General features: G+C 42.9%; 1 protein-coding gene and 1 long non-coding RNA gene across 9 annotated transcripts in view; one reads left to right on the top strand and one right to left on the bottom strand.

Annotated features, from left to right (window-relative positions):
* Positions 1-22,775, top strand: part of SLC1A3 (solute carrier family 1 member 3) — a 102,200-nt gene that overhangs the window by 5,156 nt on the left and 74,269 nt on the right. For 4 of the 5 annotated variants that reach the window (XM_025213537.1, XM_025213536.1, XM_025213534.1 and 1 more), the window contains exon 2: positions 21,023-21,160. The exons of the other annotated variant lie outside the window; for it this stretch is intronic. In XM_025213537.1, the coding sequence (XP_025069322.1) occupies positions 21,023-21,160 (138 nt within the window). The remainder of the gene's footprint in view (positions 1-21,022; positions 21,161-22,775) is intronic. 5 annotated transcript variants of the gene reach the window in all.
* The window catches only part of LOC102387871, a 60,282-nt gene that overhangs the window by 23,066 nt on the left and 14,441 nt on the right, over positions 1-22,775 (bottom strand). For all 4 annotated transcript variants that reach the window (XR_324773.1, XR_001358669.1, XR_324772.3 and 1 more), the window contains exons 2-3: positions 3,852-3,906; positions 2,182-2,261 (exon numbers count right to left, since the gene is read on the bottom strand). This is a non-coding gene — a long non-coding RNA (uncharacterized LOC102387871). The remainder of the gene's footprint in view (positions 1-2,181; positions 2,262-3,851; positions 3,907-22,775) is intronic.

Genomic DNA, 22,775 nt, shown 5'->3' with positions numbered 1-22,775 from the left:
GGGGGGGGGGGGGGGGGAAGTAGAAGGACTTTGTAATATCTTTAAACCAGAATAACTCCAGAAAATTCAAATAAAGTTTGAAAAAGTAAAGTCACTCAAAGACTATGGCATTGGGTGCCACATGTGGCATGGCAGCCTCCATGTGTGGCAAACAGCAGATCAGGGAGGGGACAGGCAGCATAACAGCAGATAGGACAAGAAGCAGAAAGCAATGCTGCAAATCAGACAGGGAGCACAGGGCAGGGAGCAGATAGTGGAGCAACGGATCAGGCAGGGGAAGGAGATCAGAGTGGCACTAAGAAAGGTTATGGGGCTAATTTGTGGCACGCCTGCCAGAAAGGTAGCCCCCACTGAACTACACTAGAAGTTCAGATTATTCATCTCTAAATTTGTTTTGTTGTCTACTTCCAGAATTAGGAACAAATCTTCTTGATCTTAGATTCATAATTATTGCACAGTCCCACCTTACTAAACCTGAACAGCACACCAAAATTCACATGGCTACTGGTTTCTTTAGTGTCATACTCAGTACAGAAAGTAACATGCTTTGTCTCTTGGTGTGTTAACACTGTACGTACTGGTGACAGTACTTGTGCAGAGATCCATTGTGGTGCAAGTAAATCATTACACTGCCAAGAGCTGCCTCCTATGCTCAAAACTCATCTAACAACAACCATCTGGTACAGAGTGGTGCTAAAATATCATATTTAGAATGAACCAGTAAACCAGTGCACATGTACTACAGCCTGCAGGCAAACTGTCCAAACAAAATAATTTTTCCTAAGCAGATGATAACAATGGACTTCCAAAAATTCTTTGTAAGTTTGTTAAGTAATACTGTGTCATACAAAGCAGAATTAAATGCTATGCTGTGTGGAATGTGAGAGGTTGGCAGTGACATGGGGAGAGAGTTAAAGATGTTTGTGTGCTTGTAACTGTGATTTTTATAGAGAAATTCCATGTGAAAAGATGGCAGGATATGGCACAAGCTTTATGAACAAATATGTTACAATGGTGACTGTTTGGATGTGATTTTTTTATTTGCATATTCCTCAGTTCCTCACAGGGGATTCAATAGTAGGAGATGTTGCAACAACTATTGGTAAAATTCCTTAACTCTTTCTCTTCTACACTGTTAGTTAGAACTGCGGTTTAGTGAAGACCGTGGCTGTTCAACTGGTGGCTGAGGGGCTGCACGCAGCCTGTGAAGGGTTAGCATGCAGTCGCAACCCAGACCCTCCCCCTTTCTCTCTCTGGTTGCTGTTGCAGCTGGTGTCTCTAAGCTTCCCTCCTGGACTCCACCCGCCATCAACTTTTACTTCCGTCTCCTACCCAAAGGGAAGGAATGGGAATGGCACATCCTCTGGTGCCACAGGATCCCACAGCATAGTGCAGCAGTGTGGGGGGAAGGCACTACCCACATGTGCAGCACCCCCCTAGGGCAGCCCATGGACCCATAGCTTGCATTAGTGTGCCCCCCGTCATATGACTCGTATGTGCGTGTCCCCCAGGCACTTAGAAGTTGGACAGCCATGGTGCAGATTTACAACAGTGACTGTAGGAATAACATAACCTAAGATTCTGTGCCCAATTGCTTTCAAATTTCTGAAATTTTCATTCATTCAGGTTGACATTTTCTGTATCATTTAGAACAATACAGCATGTAAAGATGACACTGACACTTAAACAGACATTCTAGAGAGATGAAGGCTGATTAAATAATGTCTTACAAGTAGCTATTGACAGATTAATTGGGAGGAATTTTATTTTCAACAGTATAGAAAGGGTATGATGGATTTTAGTATGCCTTGTAAAAACAAGAACCTGAAAATCGTCAGATTTCCGAAACTATTGGCTATATACTTGGCTCAATGTGCTAAGCTGAGTGAGAGCCAAGAATAGTTGATTATATTTAATTTATTATTTATTTGTTCATAAAAAGAAGGAAAACATATCCACGAGTTGGAAAGCCAGACTCCTGTTCAAGGGGTTTGCAGTTTAAAACGAATGGTTAAGCGGAAAAAACAGCCAGTCAGGATAGGAAAGACACTGGTGAGGAAAGCAAAGAGAAACAACTGAAAACAAGGGGAAAGGAAAAACCTGTTCCAGGGAAAGTTTCCTCAGAAGATGACTTGATCACTATTTGTTAAACAAACTCAGAGAACAAACATGAAGCAGTACCTTTTTGCACTTAGCAGAGGTGAGAGTTTAGCAGAACAAGGATAACAAACAATCCAGCGAAGTTAGGTTTGAGGACAGCTCTGAAAAGGAAGAGACAATAGTTCTAAGCCATATGTACATCAGAAAAGAAGAATGGGGTTATAAGGAGGAGGGGAGACAAATTGTGTTAAAATAGTTAATGCAGAATCTTATTTTTGACAGAAATAGGTGCGTTTTCTATGCATTTTCTTATTAGATTTGACAAATCTGGACACTTTATTAGCACAGGTTCAAAGTAATAAAAGGAAGTTAATTTGATATTTTTTATTATTATTCTTAGTAGATATCAGTTTGGTTTCAACAATCCTATACTAGTTTGCACAAACTAGTCTGCACAAACTGATGTAAGAACTTTGTCATAGGGCTAGTGCTAGTGTGTTCTGAGATAATGTGTATGTGGAAACTTGGAAACGCTTACTTATACCTTAGACTAGCTTAAATACATGCTGTGAATTCATGCCTTTCATGACCAATAATTTACGGAAAAACATTACAAAGTGAATCAAAACTGACTGGGCATCAACCTATCAAGTCTCTGCTTAATCAAAGAGTTATTGAAAGAGTTATTGAAAGAGTTATTGAAAGAGTTATTGAAAGTTCTGGCTAAAGGCAGGTAACAGATGAGACAGTTTTTTGGTATGTCTTATCACTTAGCCTTGATTATCAATGTGGTCTTTAGGATTGCTGTACTTTCTGAAAAATATTTAAAGAGGTCAGGAGAGGCAGATATATCTGTATATTATGAGAACGTGTACACATTAATCCGACATGCGATAGAGTTTCAGGATCATGGATCAATCACTCTTCTTAGGAGCCTGATTGCTAAAGAGAACAGTGGGACAATGCGTATTAAAGACCATTTTTCAAGTAATGTAGATGAGACATTCTTTGAGGTTATAGGGTGAAAAAAGTAGTGATAGTAAATCAGTAAGTTAGACACACGACTGTAGTGCTGGAGAATACTCATCCAACAGTTATTAAGGTATTTAAGAATGAAGTGATTCAGATAAAAATATGCAAGGGCTTATTAAAATCTCCTACCCTATCTAAAGACTACAGGATTGCAAATGTTGTACAAGTACCTACTTGCCTTTTTAAAAAGGTGCTAGATGTGATCCTGTGAATTACAAGCTAGGAAGTCTGAGTTCATTACCAAAAGAATTGAGTAACACTTAAATGAACCTGATACGATAAGGACACATCAGCCTGCTTCTTTGAAGGGAAATCCTTGCTCTAATCTTTTCAAATCGTCTGAATGCAGACAAAGGAGAACCAAGCGATCACATTTATTTAGACTTTCAAAAAGCATTTTGGCACAAACTTCTTTCATTCACCATGACAGCCATCTCAGCTACATTGTTCGACTAGCCAAGTAATAAATTGCCTAAATAGGTGATCCTTGCATGAAGCAAGAGTTATGATTGCTCTCGAGAGAAAAGAACATGGAATTTGGGGTTTAGAGAGAAAACTTTCTATGAGCTATGGTGCATAGATAAAACAGACATGTTCTGGCTAAAAATACTTGTTCCCATTATCTCTTTGGAGGCAGTAGTTGTTAACAGGGTGATCATATACTTAGATGAAGCAAAATTATTTCTTTAAACACAAATAAGGAAAGTGTAGGATCTTACATTAAATTATCTTTTCTCTCTCTATAGACAGCAGCCTTTTCAGTTTGGATAGTACCTGGAACGATAAGATCACAAAATTGACTGTATTTCTCAGATGCTAATGTAGTATAAAGAAAAGGTCCTGTGGATGTGAATATCTTGAGACTATTTTACTATAATTGGGAAAGAAACAGAAGTTGTAAAAAATATATCAACTTCCAATCCAGGAAGAGCTAGACAAGAGAGAAATGTAAAATATTAAGAAACTCTGTAAACTGACCGGTACTTCAGTCAACATTTCATTCTGCTTAAAAGCTAATAACTTTATTATCTCTTGGGAACCATGTTTTATGGGGCAGAATATCAGTCAAGGAAGTGGAGCTGGAGTGAATACCTAGACATAATAATAATAAACTGATTAGTTCATTATTTTCTATGGCTATAAGTGTTACATCATATAAATAACAATTATAACATACACAGTACATGTTATATATATTATATTATGCAAGTCTATAATTAATATATATGATCACTTTAACTGTACCTAACTCTGTACAGAATATATAAAATATGATCCATGAGACAGGTTATGATCTCTCTTGCACCAGTGGTAATTTAGGGTAATTTCTGTGAAGTTGATAGAATGTTTGGGAATTTCACTAGTAAAAATGATATCAGAAACAGTCCCCCACGTCAAAAGTGTTAGTAAAGTCTAGATACATTACATATGCTGTTTCTTTCTGATACACAAAGCCTATTATCATGGCATAGAATGAAATTACGTTGGCTTGACATGACTTATTCTTGACAAATCCATGTTGACTATTACTTATCACTTGTTATCTTCTAGGTTCTTACAAATAGATTATTTTCTTTAATATCCTTCTGGAAATTTAAGTTTAGCAGTTAACATTCCTTGGTCCCTTCCCCGCATATTTTTTGGGGGGTTTTTTGTTGGGTTTGTTTTTTTTTTACATATTGGCACTACATTTACCCTCTTCTGAAACTTCACTCGTCCATGACAAGTTCTCAGATATAATCACTAGAGGCTCTGCAACTACTTCATCGCGTTCTTTCAGTTCTCTAAGCAAGAGATCCCAGAACATATAACTTTTCTAAATAGGCTCTAACCTGCTTCTTCTCTAAACTACTCTGCATAGCCATGACTCTCAACACGGCTGAGACACACAACATATATATGAATTGTCCCTGTTTTACAGATAGGAAGCTGAGGCACAAAATTTATATTTCTTCCAGATTGTCTGTAGCGGTGTCCAAGTCTCCTGACTCTCAATCCTCTATTTTAGCTGCATGGCCAGGCCACACTGAATCAGTTCAGGTAAATGAAAAAAATTACCAGGAATCCAGGTTTTCCATTTCCCGTGGAAAAACAGAATAAACATGGATTTCCCCACTTACTGGAGGAAAACGTGGGCTGCTCATCTGGGGGGTGGGTGGGTGGGGCTGGCTCTCCGCCACTGCACACACTCCCAGAGGGACAGGGGGGACCCATGCCCCCAGATCTGTGCATGGGGTAGGGGTGGATGCATGTTGCATGCTCGGGCTCCCAGACTGCTGCCATCCCCCAGGGCCACTGCAGCCCACCAGGTGTGACCCAGTGCTGCAGGGCAGAGCGCAGCCACACAGGAAAGCTGCTTGCTGCTGCGAGCTCCACGCTGCCCTGGTGATGCATGCCCTGCATGTGTGGCAGCAGCAGAGGCAGCAGCACAGGGTTGTGTCCCTCACTGCTGCCATGCAGGCAGGGGGCACCTTACCAGGGCAGAGCAGAGCTCACAGCAACATGCAGCTTTCCTGCATGGCCCCACTGTTCCCTGCAATGCCAAGTCACACTTGCTGGACTGCTGAGGACCTGGGGGAGGGCACCAAGGTGAGATCCCAAGCCCACAGCACATAGTGCACAGCACACACCTGCCCTCACTCCAGGCACAGACCTGAGGGCACAGGTTTCCCCTAACCCCCCAGGAGTGCACACCATGGCAGGGAGCCACCCCTCTACCCACCCAAGCCCACAGTGGGCAGGCAGCAGTGGGGAGCCGGGCCCCATTCCACTGCAGCAGCCTCCTCCTCTTGCCAGGGGCAGGGGGCTGCAGACCCAGGTCCCTGGCCCCATAGCCCTGGCAGCTGAGGGCCTCTCCAGCAAGACTGGGTGGGCAGAGACTGTGAGTGGGGTGCAAGGTACATGAGCAGGGCTGAGGAGACAATGGCGGGGAGTGAGGGGCACAAGCAGGGCCAGGGAGACTGTGGGGGGGCCTTTTATTTCAATCATGGATGGGGGGGTGTAACAGGAGGGACATCAGGGTCACCATGCTCTCCCCAGCCACCTCCTTTACCGTGCCAAGCTGCTGACTCGCACCCTCCCATTCTCGTCCGCCACGTCTTTGATCTTATATATTTTTATAGGGAGGCTGCCTTCCTTCTTCTTGGCCACGGTTCTCCTGTCTCGGGCGTTCCGTACACCCCAGCCTTATGGGCTATGCGTGACTCCTACCACCCCTGTACCATGCCCCAAGCCTCGCAGATGTCACGGACGTTGTTCTGTCTCTCTTTCTACGCCCTCTCTGGCACTCGGGCTCTCCACAGCCCTGTCTCTCTCTCTCCGTGCCCTCTCTCCGGGGCCTTCTCAGTAACGCCGCCCCTGTCTCCAGGGCCTTCTCAGTTATGCCGCCCTCCTCTCGGGGCCTTCTCAGTTATGCCGCCCTCTCTCCAGGGCCTTCTCAAGCACTGCCCCCTTTCCTAGGGCTCACCACAATGCTGCCCCCTCCTCCAGGGCTCACCACACCCGCACTGGGGCTTCTCAGCAACGCCCCCTCTCTGGGGCTTCTCAATTGCCCCTCTCTGGGGCTGGGATCTGTTCACCCCAAATGCTGCCCCCTCACTGGCGCTGGGGTCCCCACACTAGTGGGAGTCCCCTGTGAGGCCTCCTCCAACCCCTAATAGCCTCACCGAAACCACCGGTGTAACAAATAGCGAACACAAACGCAAGCCCCTGGGCTATAACGTAAACATGCACTGCCCGGCTATAACTATGCTCAGGCCTACCGGGGGTGCTCCATCCCGCTGCAGTGACAGACGCTGCTTCGGCATCTGGCTTCTCTTCTCTTCTCTTCTCTTCTCTTCTCTTCTCTTCTTCCCTAACCGAGAGCTCCTTCTACTCTGACTGCTGGTAGGGAACTGCCTCCTGGCCTCCTGCCTGTGCTTTATATAGGAGCCAGGCCCTGCCCCTTCTTGTCAGCTGGCTAGGCAGGTGTGAGCCATTAGTTCCCTTTGGTTACCTCAGCAACCAGCACCTGCAGGGTTATCTCGGCTCTCCAAGTAGCAGGCACCCTAGTGCCCTGCTACAGGGGGGTTATCAGAGAATTTGCAATTTATCACAGAATTTGTGATTTTTTTTTTTTTTATCAGGGAAAACCAGGATCCCTGAAAAAATCACTAATGACAAGGTAATATAAGACAATGGAAGAAGGTTTTAACAATAAATCTGAAAGTTGGGAGGGAAAACATTTGGTGGCAAAAAGAAAGAGCTTGTTCCATGGTTAGAGGGCACCCTAAAAGATGTAATGTCAGAAAAAAGGAAAGAGAACTGGGTTGACAGCAAGAGATCAGAACAACTACACAAGCAAACCTCTAGAAATAAGGAACACCTGAAGTCATCAAAGAGCTGACTTCAGCAATTCCTTTTCAAACTTTTACAACCACATCTAACAAGTGATCAGCCCTCTTATGTCACTTGCCATGTATAGAAAACACCTCTTATCATTGATGGGTCTAGGATTTTAAAAAGGGGTAGTGCAGATGGTTTGATGCCTTAAAACACAACACACATTCTTCTCCCATTAAAAATTAAATCAGGAGTTTTACTAATCTACTAGGGGCTTAGAGCTTTATTATTCAGTTTAAGATCAAAGCAAAAACAAGTATATCTTTACTAAATGTACATTCATTTGCTATATCAGGTATAAAAACACAGCAAACTAGACAAAAATAATCAAAAGACGTTGTTTCATTAGTCCTGCAGACATTAGACTTAAATGTACATCTCTTTTTTCAGACTAATAAAGCAAAATCTAGCCTTCTTTAGCACTTGACAATGCTTTAATGCTTCACTGAAAGTTATTTCCATATCTGCGTTAATGTGTTTAGAGTTAAAAAAAAGTCTGCAAGGATGTAAAATAGGAGCTACATTACCAAGAGCAACTAACAGATAGCAGAATTGCAGAAGAAAGGATAGCTTGATTAGTGGAACATCAAGGCCATTGAAAAGGAGAGAGGGTCATTAACACCTGTGGAATGAAGAGTTTGGAAGGAATCAGGTAGATTGTAAAGAACCATGAAGTCAATTAATTCCCACACTGTTGCCTGAACATATATGCTGCTGCCACTGCCAGGCAGTTGGTTTTAAATTTTGAGTGGAGCTGGAATCAAACTGGGGGGAGGGAGAAGGTGCAACTGCACCACTGCATTCCATCCCCCATATGCTCCTGTCTCTCATGTGGTAACGCCACTAAAATGCAAATTTCTTGACATGGATGGTGTAGGAGATGTAATCTAGCAAAAAGTGAAATGTGGAAACCATGACATGGTTGCCCCAGAAAACACAGGAGCAATGACATGCGGATTTGCATTGTGAAATTTTCCCTAGATCAGAGATATACACTGTTAGCAACAGAACTTACCACACAGTAGCCCCTTACTTACTTTCTACATTCTCCTGAAAAAGGGATCACTGAAAAAGCTCATATATTAATTATTGCATGCTAGTAATTATTGATGTTAGTAATAAAAATTGGCACATTTGACATTAGGAAGCATTTCAAAGCTACATGTATGCTACAAGGAAACACCCATGTGATTCTTGGAGGATTTGAGTTAAAAGAACAGGGAAGTTGCTCAAGGTTAATCACTTCTGAAGCAAAGGATTCACTGTTGTGGGGGAGAGGAAAGAAACTATGATCGAATTAGGAAGCCAAGGTCATATCTATTAGATTCTGATGAACCTGAATCTCAAGGAATTTTCTAAGCCTCATCACGGAAAGAGAGGTTGATCTTAGAGGAGACATACCCACATACAGAAAAAGATAATGTTGCCGATGAGTGTCTCTGCTATGTCTCTAAAAAGCAATGCACTGAGCTCTTAGCCTAAAAGGAGAGGTATTAAAATGAGCCATCTTCATATCCTTCAAAATCTAAATGGTTCCAGGGCTGAAGTAGTCCTCCAAGGAACTTAGACATCCCAAGGTTCTTGCCTAAGGGCACCTATATACATGACAGACCTCTGCTAATTAGCACGTGTTGGAGCGACTCGATTAATCGAGTCTGCTGCAAGTCTTCTGAAGCATGCTAATTAGTGTGCTCCAGCACCCTCTGTGTCACAGTATTCAACATCCCCATATTTTAAAATGGTGGTGGGGTGCTTTAACTAAAGTTCAAGCAAACAAGCTTTAATTAAAGCGCCCCTGCTGCCATTTTGAAGCTCAATAAACTGAATACACATGACACTGTGGGCATTTTAATTAGAGTGGCTCTGAGAGCTGTTTTAATTAGAACTGCCCCCCCCCCCTCCGAGCACATGTGTAGATGCCCTAAATGACTGCAGACTGTTCCCAGCTGGTCACAGACAGCAGTGTTGCCCAGAATCACCCCAGCACATCTGCTATAGACCAATCCCTGACAAGCCTACCTGGTCCTGCCATACCTCATGTGTCCTCACACTCCAGAGATTTAGCTGCCCCTTTTTACAGCGATACTATAAGCTACTTAATGGAGCAATGGAAATATGGCAAGTGGCATCTATAACCTACCAAAACTTTCAAAACAATTCAACAAAATTGCTCAAAAGATGCTATTAAAGAAAGTAGCACATTTTTTTCAGATGCAACTTTCTGTAACAAATTAGAAACCAGTTAAATCACCAAAGCTTGGTGGTCAGTTTTCAGTTAAGTGACACAGTAGCAGCCAAGAACCCAACATTTGGCAATTGTTCCATCTGGACAAGAAATAACATGTCAGATGGTAAAATATATCAGATATTTTGATATATTTCATCAGAAGAAGGTGGGGATTTCCAGAAGGCCAACCAAGCTGGATGACTGGGCAGCACACTGTCTTATGAAATTTTACATTTGACAAATGCAAGCTATATACTTTGAGAAGAATAATTTGAACTACTTGTTGCTTATTCTAAATATACTCAGCCGTGTTTTAGTAACAGGAAACAGTAGAATATGCAAAAGATCTACAAAAATTATTTAGCAGCCTGGAGAGTTTCAAAAGATTAGAGTTCAGTTTAGTTTTAACAGAAAAGGAGTAAGAGAGGAAATAAGTCATGAATAGCAGAGAAGGTAGGTGAATGTTTTGAAAGGAAGCTGGAAAATAAAAGGACTTCTATTTGCCTTTATTACTTTTAGAACAAAGGAACAGCCGACAAAAATAGAAGCACATTTAAAAATGATTAATAGAAATGTGTTTTATAGACCGTAAAGTACCATAAAAGACATACAAAAAAACTAGAACTCTTGATTCCAAAATGATACCTTTTATTAGATGAATTGGAAAATGCCAAGAAAATTGTCATTTTCTGCAAGCTTTGGGGATCAAAGTCCCTTTGTCAGGCTCTGGGAAAAGTGTAGATGGTAAAAGATGGTAAAAAAATCCCTATAGTTAGGAAATAGACTTCATTTTTGCACAGAGGGAGCTGAAGATGGAAGGCTGTCCTTCTGAGTCCATGAAAGTGTCTTTGTGAGCTGTGTTGAATAGCTTTTTAATGTGTTGATCAGGTAGAATTCCTTCCCTGGAGGTGTCAGATGGCAGGCAGGGAGGTATCACAAGGCATTATCAAGCCCAAGGGTTTAGTGGGTTCAAACAAGGATTACATATTGGTAACAATTATGGAAACATGCACAGTTGAGTAAAGGATGTAAGCCCTCATGCTTCAGGGTATAAGCTAACTGCTAGCTTTTTATATACATCTATTATGGAGACCTTGCGTCCTCCTTAGAAGCAACTAAACAAAAAGAGAGCAGCATCTTCACCATGATAATTTTTTAAAACTGTGAATTTGGTGATTTACAAAACACAATTTCTGTTACTCTTCAAATTTTAGATTATTTAAGGAAAATAAATCTGTTCACAGATTCATCGATTGTAAGGCTGGAAGGGACCTCAGGAGATCATTGGGTCCAGCCCCCTGCACGAAGCAGAAAAGACAACTGGGGTCAAGTGACCCCAGCAAGGTGACCACCTAGGCTCCTCTTGAAGATTTCCAGGGTAGGTGATTGCATCACCTCTGGAGGGAGCTTATTCCACAGTCTGGACACCCTGACTGTGAAGAAGTTTTTCCTAATGTTGCGTCTGAAACGATCTTTCAGGAGTTTGTGGCCATTACTCCTGGTTTTCCCCAATGGTACCCTGGTTAACAGCTGTTCACCAAGGCTTTGATGTACTCCCCTAATGTAGCAGCAAGCTGCTACCAAGTCCCCTCTCAGCCTTCTCTATTTCAGGATGAAGAGTCCCATATCCTTCAGCCTTTCCTCATATGGCTTGCCGTGCAAGTCTCTGATCATATGGATGGCTCTTCTTTGGACTCTCTCAAGCTTGTCCATGTCCTTGTTAAAGTGCGGTGCCCAGAACTGGACACAATACTCCAGCTGCAGTTTTACCAATGCTGAGTAGAACAGAAGAATCACCTCCTTGGTTTTGCTGGAGATGCATACATTGATGCATGTCAGTGTATTACTTGCCCTGGTGGCTACAGCATTGCACTGCCGGCTCATATTCATACTGTGGTCTATTATAACCCCCAGGTCCCTTTGATTCATGGTGCTGGTCAGTTTGGCACCGCCAAGCCTGTAAGTATGCAAGGGATTGTTCATCCCCAGGTGGAGCACTTTACATTTCTCGACATTTAACTTCATCTGGTTCCGATCTGCCCAACTTGCTAACCTGTCTAGGTCTGCCTGTATCTGTAGCCTATCTTCAAGCGTGACCACACTCCCCCATAACTTGGTGTCATCCGTAAACTTGGCCAGTAAGCTCTTCACCCCCACATCCAAATCATTGATAAAGATGTTGAAAAGTACTGGACCAAGCACCAACCCCTGTGGGACACCACTGGCCATTTCTCACCAGGACGACACAGATCCATTGATTAGGACTCTCTGGGTCCTATCCCACAGCCAGTTTCCCACCCACCTGACTGCCTCAGAGTCAAGCCCATAATCCTCTAATTTTCTCACAAGGATATCGTGGGATACCAGATCAAAGGCTTTCTGGAAGTCAAGCTATACAATGTTCACCTCCTCTCTCTTGTCCAAGTGGCGAGTTACCTGGTCATAAAAGGAAGTGATGATGGTAAGGCAAGACCTGCCCACAATGAAGCCATGCTGGCTGTTATTCAGGATCCTACCATCTGCAAGCTTATTGCAGATAGATCCCTCGATTAATTTTTCCAGGATTTTTCCTGGGATAGGAGTGAGGCTAATTGGCCTATAGTTACTCGGGTCCTCCCTTCTGTTCTTCTAGTGAATGGGTACAGCATTGGCCCTCTTCCAGTCCTCAAGAACCTCTCCAGAGCACCACGAGTTTTGGAAGAGTTTTGCCAGGGGTTCCACAGTGACTTCGACCAGCTCCTTCAGCACTCTTGGATGAAGTTCATCTGGTCCTGCTGACTTATATGTCTAATTTTTTTAATTGATCACACACCAATTCTACTGCAATAGTAGGACAGCAGTCATTCCTACCCCACTCATTCTGCACCCTACCTGGCATGATTTTCCCCTTGGCCCAGTGAAATACTGAGGCAAAGTAGTCATTCAGGAGTTCAGTTTTCTCCTCAGTGGTGGTAACCAAATGTCCTGAGGTATAAAGCAATGGCCTCACACTCCCATTTGTTTTCCTCCTGTTCCATATGTACCTAAAGAAGGACTTCTTGTTCTCCTTGATTCCCATTGCTAATTTGAGTTCAGTCACCACTTTAACCTTTCTAATCTGTTCCCTACAAGTGTAGGCCATTGTTGTACAGTCCTGCTTGGGGCCTGCCCCAAGCTTCCATTGTTTATAAGCCTCTTTCTTCTTTCTTAAGAGGGTCATGATTTCCCCGTTTAGTCAAGAGGGCTTCCAGCCCTTCTGTTTCCTTTTCTCTGCATGGGAATGGACTGCCCATGTGCTTCAAGGATCATGTCCTTAAGGAATGACCACTCTTCATACACGCCTTTCACCTTCAGTCCCTGGTCCCACAGCACTTCCTGTACTAGTGACCTAAGCTTGTTGAAATTACCATTTTTGAAGTCCAAGACTTCAACCCTGCTATCAGATTTGTCTGCCTTGCTACAGACACTGAACATGATGCTATCACCCAGACTGTTGAAGGTGTATGACAGTTATGGAAGGACTTAAGGTGATGAGTTCAGAATAAGAAATTGATAAAAGAAAGGAAAATAGACTTAAATTTCCTTAAAATTCAGAGCTGCTGAATTAAGGCCCATCTCTAACAGACAGGCACCAATCTGTTTTTTACTAATGTGGAGAACTCTGTTTGCTACTGTGGTCTATCTATACAACACAGCGGAACTAGTACTGAAGCAGTTCTCTAACAACTTCAAAACCATTTTGTAATACAGATAGGACCACAAGAACTTCTTTGCTTCTCTATGAAAGGATCTTTTGTTCTTCTTTAAAGTCATATTAAAAAATAAGGCAAAGTCTTTTGTCCACCAAAATAAGAATATGAAGTTTAGATTCCTTTGGTAGAAGACCATAAAACTCCTTTTGCCATCACCACATGTAAGGCAAAAAAATGTTTATACTGTTTTTCTCATATGGAAAAAAGAGTAATAAAAATCTTCATGGTTTATTCTTAACGATTGTTAAAAATATGAATTTTGGCCTGCCTGCTTTCAAAGTTAACTGTAGCCTACAGACACCATCTCGCTGTGGGGTTTATTGCTCAGATATTTCTCTACAGAATGTCATCATATTTTCAAACAATAAGAGAAACAGGAATAATTTTTAAGCTATGGGTAGGGGAACATAAGTATTCTATATTTGTCATTTATTTTTGGTACAGTGTTGCCTGAAATGGCAGAATCCAGAGCACAGCTTCATCAGAGTACTGTATCTCCCTGTGCCATGTATTAGCAAACCCAAATTATGTTTGCTTTTCTTTGATACCATATTGCATTGCAATCTCACATCTAATTTGCTGCCTGCTTTCAGCCCTTTTATCACTGTCAGTGTTATTGCTTTCTTCTTTCTTTAGCAAGTTGGGTTTTGGACCCTTTCCTCCACTGTGTTTATCCAGACTAAATCTTAGCTTGAACTTCTCCAGTGAAAAATGCAATAAAGTGTTCCCCGGCTTAAGTCTAGGATTTTGTTATCTTTACTTTCTTCCTGGGGAACTTCCTATCCTTCTTCCACTCCCACAGTTTTTATTCATTCTGTTCCCATTCCTCAACTTTCTTTTCTTCAGCGTGTTCCAGGAGAAAGGGTGGAAGGGCATATGACTGCCTCCCCTCTGACCTTGTGGCACCTGGATGTTTTCTCACAGGTCGCCAGCAGAGAGGATACTGTTCTTTACGCTTTTAGCTCTGCCTGTTACTAGGCAGAACAAGTAAAGCATCAAGCAATGTATGGTGGCAGCAAAAGGCCCCACACCAGCGGGAATGTCCCACAATGAGGGAATCTCCCATAAATTAGTTTGGACCTTTAAAAAGGACAAACTCTCTCTGAATAAATAATCTGAACATTAGTTCTTCCTGTTTATGGACATACAATTTCATTGCAATATTACAGGTGTCTTAAAAAAATGCCACTTTGGCTTTAGTAAACAGCATTGTTTTTTGTCTTGAAGCAGACTTAGAAAATTCTGTTACCACAGTGCAGAAATGGTGCACTGCTTTACCATTTGACATGCTGGGCCTCTGATATCATAGATTAATTGTTCTTTATTGGTACAAAAGGTAGAGGAAAAAACCTGTACCACAGGTTGTGCAAACACGTTTCACATGGGGCTTTATTTCATTCCAATTTTCAGAATTTAATCAGAAATCTGAAACTCTCATTGAGATAGGCCAGCTCTAGCATTCAGCCTCTTCAGTCCTGATCCTGCAGGGTAATAAGTGCCTCAGTCTCTTCAATACTCAGTGAACTCAGTGATTGTTGGCAGGCTGAGTACCTTGCTCAGCATCTAACAGGATCAGGTCCCACTTCCTGATTTGACTTTGATACCAGGCTTTATCTTCAGAGCATCACTATACGGCCAATGCACTGCTTTGTCTCATCATTTAAGTCCTTTAGAAATAGTGCGTCAGAGAGAATTCAAACAAATCAAAGAAAACTTGCCCTATCTTTTTCGGTTCAGTCTTGTTAGCTACTTTAAAAAAAAACACAACATTGCCAAATGTCCAGTAGCGTGGTTAGAAAAAGTGGTATTTGAATATTTAAACCAATATTAAAGGGAAAATTTATTTGGCATATTGTAGATTTTAATATAAAAAGGAGTATTTTACTCATTGCAACCGGACCTCCTACCTACACAGCTTTGCCTCATGATTCCTATAGTGGAGTGAATTATTCTTTTAAGTTCTTTCTTGAATAGCTAATACTGTATGACAGGGGTCAGCAACATATGGCCCATGGACTCACTGGATCTGCCCCACAGAGTTGGAGGGCTTAGCCTGTGCCCATTGCAAGACTGAGCTGTAAGGAAATGCATCCATAGTGCCACTGCTTCTCCCTGCCTCCCACCCTCTCCAAGGCTGCAACATGGGTGCAGCTTCCAGCAGGTGGAAAGCTGCACCAGGGCTGGGCAGAGGGGGGTGAGGGGAAGAAGGGGAGGACACAGGAAGAAATGGTATCATGGACACAGCTTCCAGCTGCCTGGCCCCAGTGCAGCTCCCTACCTGCTGGAAGCTACACTTGCACCCCAGCTCAAGAGCGGATGGAGCTAGGAGATGCAGCAGTCGTGTGGGCACAGGTCTCCATTGCCTGGCCCTGATGCAGATGTAGGAAAAGCACTCCTCCCCACCTGATGCTGATATGCCATGGAAGTCACCTGCCCCATCCTAGACTGAAGCCAGACTGTTCTGGTTTTCAGCTTGAAAAGGTTGCTAGCTGCTGATCTATAAGAATAGACCTGGGCAGCAAGTAGATCATGATGCTGTATCTATTTAAAAATGGGGAAACTGAGTCAGGGGGAGGCTAAATGACTTGTCCACAGCCATTCATCAAATCAACAGCAGTCTGGATTAGAGCTCAGATGTTGCTAGCTCCTGTCTCTCTGCTCAGCTAGAATGCTGACGGGGAATGCTACTAAAATGTACTGACAGGATGCTTTTTTTCTTCATCTTAGGAGTTTTGTTTGCTCTCTGTAATGCAGGACAACCATTGTATTTATGCAGACAGTGCACAACATTTCAGTCCAAGTCTCCAGGATTCTTTGATGCTTCAAGTTTAAGGATGAAGCTGAAGGAACTTGCTCTCACTGTCAGATAATATTCACTTAAGGCAGGGGTGGGCAAAATGCAGCCCGTGGGCCAGATGCAGCCCGCCAGTCTATTCTATCCGGCCCATGGGACCCCTAAAAAATTTAGAAAATTAATATTTATCTGCCCCTGGCTGCCCATCATGCGGCCCTCAATGCCTTGCCAAAACTCAGTGAGCAGCCCTCTGCCCAAAAGAACTGCCCGCCCCTGACTTAAGGAGACATGTACTCAGGCCGTGATTCTCTGCTGTGTCCAAGCTGTATATTGTAGCTTTAGTAGACCTAATAATCAAGCCATTATAATAACATAGGGTAAGGACAAGATCTTGCAGCAATGTCCCTGACCCGTATCAACTTTAGTGGCATGCTCTACAGGTATAGATACTAAAGCATGTGAAGTTAATTGCAGGATTGGACCCAACTAAAATTGGTCTAGTTCTACTTGCTTATTATCCAGCTATTGGAGTGTACTGTTCAGTAAGCACAGACGCAAAGCATCCACATGGATTCCTTTTGCAACTGAAATGCGTTTACCAGACAGAAAAAGAAAGTGATTATAAGCCAACTGCAGTAAACTTAAAACATATGCAAAAGAAAGAAACATCATAAGGCAAAGTTTTTTTTAATAATTAGAGAAAGATTTTCTGCCTTATTTTTAAATACTGTGGGTGTGTCTACATGTAGCCCTACAGTGACATGGCAACATGCTATGTCGACGTACAGCACGCTATGGCAATGTAGTGCTCACATGGGTCTACATGTGATTGGCAGCTATGCTGCCATAGCGGCATACTCCCCCATTGTAGCGTGCCGGTACAGCAACATTGCAGTGCAATCTAACCATGCACTGTAAAATGCAGTAGGGGAAGTTACTGTGCCATGCTTTAGTATTTCCAAAAGGAAGTACTAAAGCACAGCACTGTAGCAACATTGCCATATGGCAATGTGTAGACACACCCTATGTATCATTTATTTTTATAACAAAATCATGTATACAGTATACATAACCACTGTACATAAGAACACAATATATGATAAATATATTACATATATCACAGTAACTAATTTCTCTCGGTTTTCTTCAGAACCACAAACTACACACTTTGGTCCCTCCATGCTTCAGATGATGCTATCCTGAATCCAGGGGCAGCTGGGTGCCAGTTAGAGTGGCCTTTAGCTGCTCTAAATTAAACCTTGCTGTTCATGCCCTCAAGGAACATTTTAACAGCAAGGATTCAGCAGTTCAGGAAAGTCCCAACAAACTTCCCCCTCACCAGCAGCTAACAATAGTCTGAATGATAACAGTGCTGTTATAGCAATGATGGTCCAGGAAATATATGAGGCAAAGGATTTTTTTTATGATAAATTTATTGGACTAGCTGCACAGTTGGGAGAGATGCTGGACAAGTTTTCAATCATAAAGTGCCCTTCAGGTCTGGAAAATGGAGAGAAATGGAGCCAGCAATTATAAAAACAAGATCCCTCTTACAGCGTTTTCCAAATGTAGCCAGGCTTGAATGAAAGCAAATTCTAGGAGCGAGGACTTTCCACTGAGAATATTCTGCCTCCTGACACCCCAGTTTCATGTGTTTGAGAGTTATTCCAAAATATGTTCCAGAGAAGCCTATGTTATGTGATATTATATAGAAGGAGATACAGTTCCTGCGATGGAGGGCCCCAAACACAACGTGCATCAAATGTTACCCAGTAGCTTATATTACATTTACTGACTGACTGGTAACTAGCTCCAAATGCTGAGCAAAATGCAGTCTGCCCCATGTAGCTGACAAAACTAGGCAATCATATTCCACGTTAATGGAAGAATCTGTTCATGCCACTTGCCATAATTATTCGCATACCACACAATTTTCCTTCTCCCCCCCCCCAGCCCCCCGCCCCAAAATCAGCCCTCCAAAATTGGAGTACATATCTTAAGCAGGGAAGCTGATTTTTCTTTGCTGGAACAGAGGCAGAGAAGAAGCTGCAGATGCTGTGCTAAAATGGCTGCCACTTCTTTACGAGGCAGCAGTGGCAGAGTCCAGTGTTAACGTTCTCGTGCCATTGGCAGTGGCTTTTGTCTGAAGAGCTGCTGAACTGGCTAAGGGTGAGTGAACTGCTGCATGCAGTCTGTAGTCTCTCAGTGAGGTTTGTGGTGTGGAAGCAGTACTTCATTATTTACAGCAGTGGGGGCCAACCTTTATGGCAGATGTACCACAAATTAGTCTGGTCCCTCCCCCGGTGTTTCCACACCACCCCCCTCCAGTCTTCTCCCCCAGCCTAATCACTGCTTTCCTTTCTGTTCCCTGCCCGGACCTCTTTGCCTGATCTACTGCTCTTCTTTCTCTTCTACCGCCCTATCTGCCATTGTGCTGCTTATTCCTTCCCAGATCTGCCATGTGCTACACACACACAGGCTGCCTGTGCCATATGTGGCACATGTGCCCCAGGTTGGCCACTCCTGATTTACAGGAACGCATATTAAGAACTATTTGCAGTAAAGAAGTAACAGTCTTGCTATTGCCCTCACAAGGGTCTAGGGCCCTTGTTGCTATCTTTCCATGCCAGGAAGTTCCTCCTGCCTCAGCCAGACTCTGCGTTTCCAGGAGAACTATATTCTGCTTTCCAAAAACAAGGCATGCGTTTTAGTTGGGGACTTGTGGTATGCAGGAAAACATGGTATTTATAGTCTCCTTTGGACTGATTCCACAAACAGACTTAGATGCTTAACCACTACCTCAGGCACCTAAATCCAACTGAGATTCTCAAAACTCTTGGTTCAAGATGCTGTCTGACCCCATAGCTCACTAAAGTCCCTTAAATACTAAGTTATTGGTGCACAGAGCCACCTCAAAAAGAAAGCATGAAGCAATCTTTGCATGATTTGCATGAAGCAATCTTCAGAACCTGGTAGGATTCTGAAATAAGGCATGTTTTTGGTTTTGTCTTGCAATAAAGAAGCCACCCTGGGAACATGGATCAGGCCCCCCCACAAAAGATAATGAGGGATGAAACTTTTTGGAGCAGGCTGGCTGGTTCATGCATGCGAGTATAGCTAGGGATCTACCTAAATCATGGTCTTGCAAATTTTGCAGAAACTGCAAAAAACAATGCTTTCTGAGATCACCAGGAAATCCAGCATTGTCTGCAATTTCCTTGTGAAATAAACCCCAAAAAAGAACGAAACAAACAAAGAAAAAGCAGTAGTGATACAGACTGAGTGAAGGTGCCCTCTGCCAATCAGTGGCGAAGGGCAGGGCCGCCCCGGAATGCCCACAAAATTGACTCTGTGTCATGAGCGAACCATGAAAAGCCCTCTGTCTCATCATGACTTAGATAGGTCCCCAAGTATAGCCGGTAATCAAGAGGTTAGGGCTCTAACCTAGCAGGTGAGAGATATTTCCAAATCTCTACTCGGCCTGATTTCAAGCAGCAGCTTGAACCTAAGTCTTCCATGTGCCATGCAAGTACCCTAAACATACTATGTGGGGTATGCAGAAGCTGTTCCACTTTATATAAATAAATATTAATTGGAGTGTGTACTTACAACCTGACTCTCCCACCTCCCATGCAAGTGCCCTAGCTACTAGGCCGTTGGATATAACAGGATGGAGAATTATCCTGCTCTTACTTCATGCAAAAGAACAGACTTAACTAAGTCACTCCAGGAGAATCTCCAGTAGAGATAGGCATCTCTCTCTAGTCTAGAGTTATATACCCAATTACCATTATTGGATGGGACTCGGGTGTTTCCTTTTGGCTCTCTCAGTCAGCTCCCCTTCAGGTTTCTAACTTCTGAGGATCCCGTTCTTAGGTACTTAATTCTCTCCATAGATTGGACAGGGAGCTGGTACCCTAATGCAACCTGTGTGTTCCACTGGGCTATTGGGTGTCCAAGAATTGATGTTGTAAAGCTAAACCTGGCAATGCAAAAGCCCCTTTCTGAATTTAACCCTTTGTGATTAGTTCTAGGTTCTGCATCGCATTAGTGGACCTAAGAAAGAAAAATGGAAATATATGTATAGAGAAAGCAAAAGAGACAGCCTTCTGGGAAAAAAAAAAAAGATATAAAACACATTTCTAGTTAGCGCTGCTATGTGGAACTCACACAGGAGCAGCAATGCATCTAGTAAGGAAATGGGTTTTAACCTGTTCATTTCTAAATTAATCACTTTTCCCAACACTTTTATAGCAAAAAACTGTCTGCAACACATAGGCCATGGTCTACTCCTCCTGTGGACGTAACTCACATAACTCCCCCCAGTGCAAAGTTCTTGATTCCTAATGTGCTTTGTGACCTGATTATCTGAGAGACACTTCCTTTCCCCAGACCACAGGACAAAAGATTCAAGTTATGATTACTTTTAATTTGAAGCTGTCCGCTGAGGCAGCAAAGGCCTGAGTGACCTCTTCTATAAATCCAAACAAGCAAAATGAGTAATTCCTTACCCATGGCATTACTCTTTAACCATGTTGAAACAACCCTTACCCACGTTGAAAAGTTATACATTGTTTACCTTAATAGGCCTGTTCTTGGAGTAAGATGATTTCCGGGTAGGTAAGAATCCTGGAGTCTGGTCAGTAATAAATACTTTATATTAGAAGCAAATGCTAAAACAGCAACTGCTACACAAACATTTATGTTTGTATGATGTTACGACTGCCAAAGAGTGAGCCATATTTCTGTTTCCCTCAGGTATAATCCTTGGATTTTGCCTCCGACCATACAACATGAGTTACCGAGAAGTCAAATACTTTTCCTTTCCAGGAGAACTATTGATGAGAATGCTGCAAATGCTGGTCCTTCCCCTTATCGTATCCAGTTTAGTTACAGGTAAATCAACTTATTTTAAAGTTTTTCTTCTCATCATTTTAAACATAAATGCCAAGTCATACAATATCTATGCACTCTACAATGTAGAAAAACATGGCATTCTGAAACCATGCAACAAAATTGTACTAATCTTCAATGTGCACTTTGCTAATATGACTGTTTTACAAATAGTATTACAAAAGCAATATAAACTGTTATAAAGTTGTGTTTGTACCCCACATCTTTGCCTTTATGCCTCACACTGATATCATCTGCCACAATAGCAAGACTTAGAAATCTCAATAGAATAGTTTACATTCATCCCTGTTCCAAGAACCGCTGGAGAGAGAAGCTACTGAGCCTAGACAAAGACCTGTCACAGACCTCTCTCTCTCTCGTCTTTTCAGCGGACTGTTGGAGGCCACAGAAAGTGTGTATCACTTGGGCAAAAGACTCCAGCCTCCATCCTATTACTTGTGGAGCCTTTTCTTCCCAGCTGGCAGCTCTGTTAAGTCTTAGGCATTTTTATTAACCTGTTCCTGGTATTAATCGGGCTGTTTCTATAATTTCCCTTCTTTCTTTAGCAACTTTCATGCAAGGTTTTCAGATTCCTTGATAAAATTAAAGACTTACAGCATTTTGGAAGGGTAGGAAGATACCACTCAGCCTATCTAAAGTTTAATTACCCTCAGTTACACCACACCTGCTCTGACTCAACCCTATGACCTAAACCATTGGTGCTTAATCATTTGGCCCTACAAACTAGATGGATGGCACAGGACCAGTCCACAGGCCACATTGGATCCTGCACACCAGGATAAGGCCCATATGTCTGGATCAGGCTCTGCATGTCCTCAGTTGGCCACTGGGTGCCAGGATTACCACTGCCCAGCCCCACATCCTAGGATTTGAGACCTGTTTCATCTTTGCCTAGCTGCTCATGCTGGGATCAGGGCCCTGTACCACGTCTGCCTGGCTCCACATGCTAGGATTGGGGCCTTGGGGCCCAGTACTGTCCCCATTCAGCCCTGTGTGCCAGGATTAGGCCACATGACACCCTTTGCATCCAATCTAGCCTGCAGGGCCACAGCCTGCGAGGCTCCCAATGGACCCATGAGGAGGCCTGTGGGTCAGATGCCAGGGCACCTAGAGCCAGATCTGGCCCACAGGCCAGGAGTTGAACACCCCTGATGTATCTTTATTGCTACAAGAGCCAAAATATTCAGCTGCCCTCTTCCCCACTGTTTCTCCAATGTTCACTGTTTAGATCCATTTTTATCACAACAAAGCAGCACAGGTCCCCACCTTGCTAGGTGTTAGAGACTACATCCTACAGACTGTATATTAGCAATTAATGAAATACAAGATTCCAAAAGCATGGGCAGCTGCAGTTCTATTTCCTTTGACTTACCTGAGTGAGGCATATGAGTTTGTTTCTATGTGCATAGCTTAAGCAGATGTCAAGCTAGATCCAAACTGAAACTAGACACTGACTTATGAATCATTGGAGGCTAGTGGGAATACTGCTCCAGGCTGTTCTTGCTTAGATACCTTTTTCCTGCTCCTCCACAAATTGTCCTCTGCTAGTGTGTTCCTCAACCTCTGACCTCACATCTGACCCCTCCTTTTCTCTTTC

Source organism: Alligator sinensis, unplaced genomic scaffold (assembly GCF_000455745.1).
Source record: "Alligator sinensis unplaced genomic scaffold, ASM45574v1 scaffold175_1, whole genome shotgun sequence".
Taxonomy (NCBI): domain Eukaryota; kingdom Metazoa; phylum Chordata; order Crocodylia; family Alligatoridae; genus Alligator; species Alligator sinensis.
Note: the sequence above shows the minus strand (reverse complement) of the source record. Positions and strands in the feature narration are given on the sequence as shown.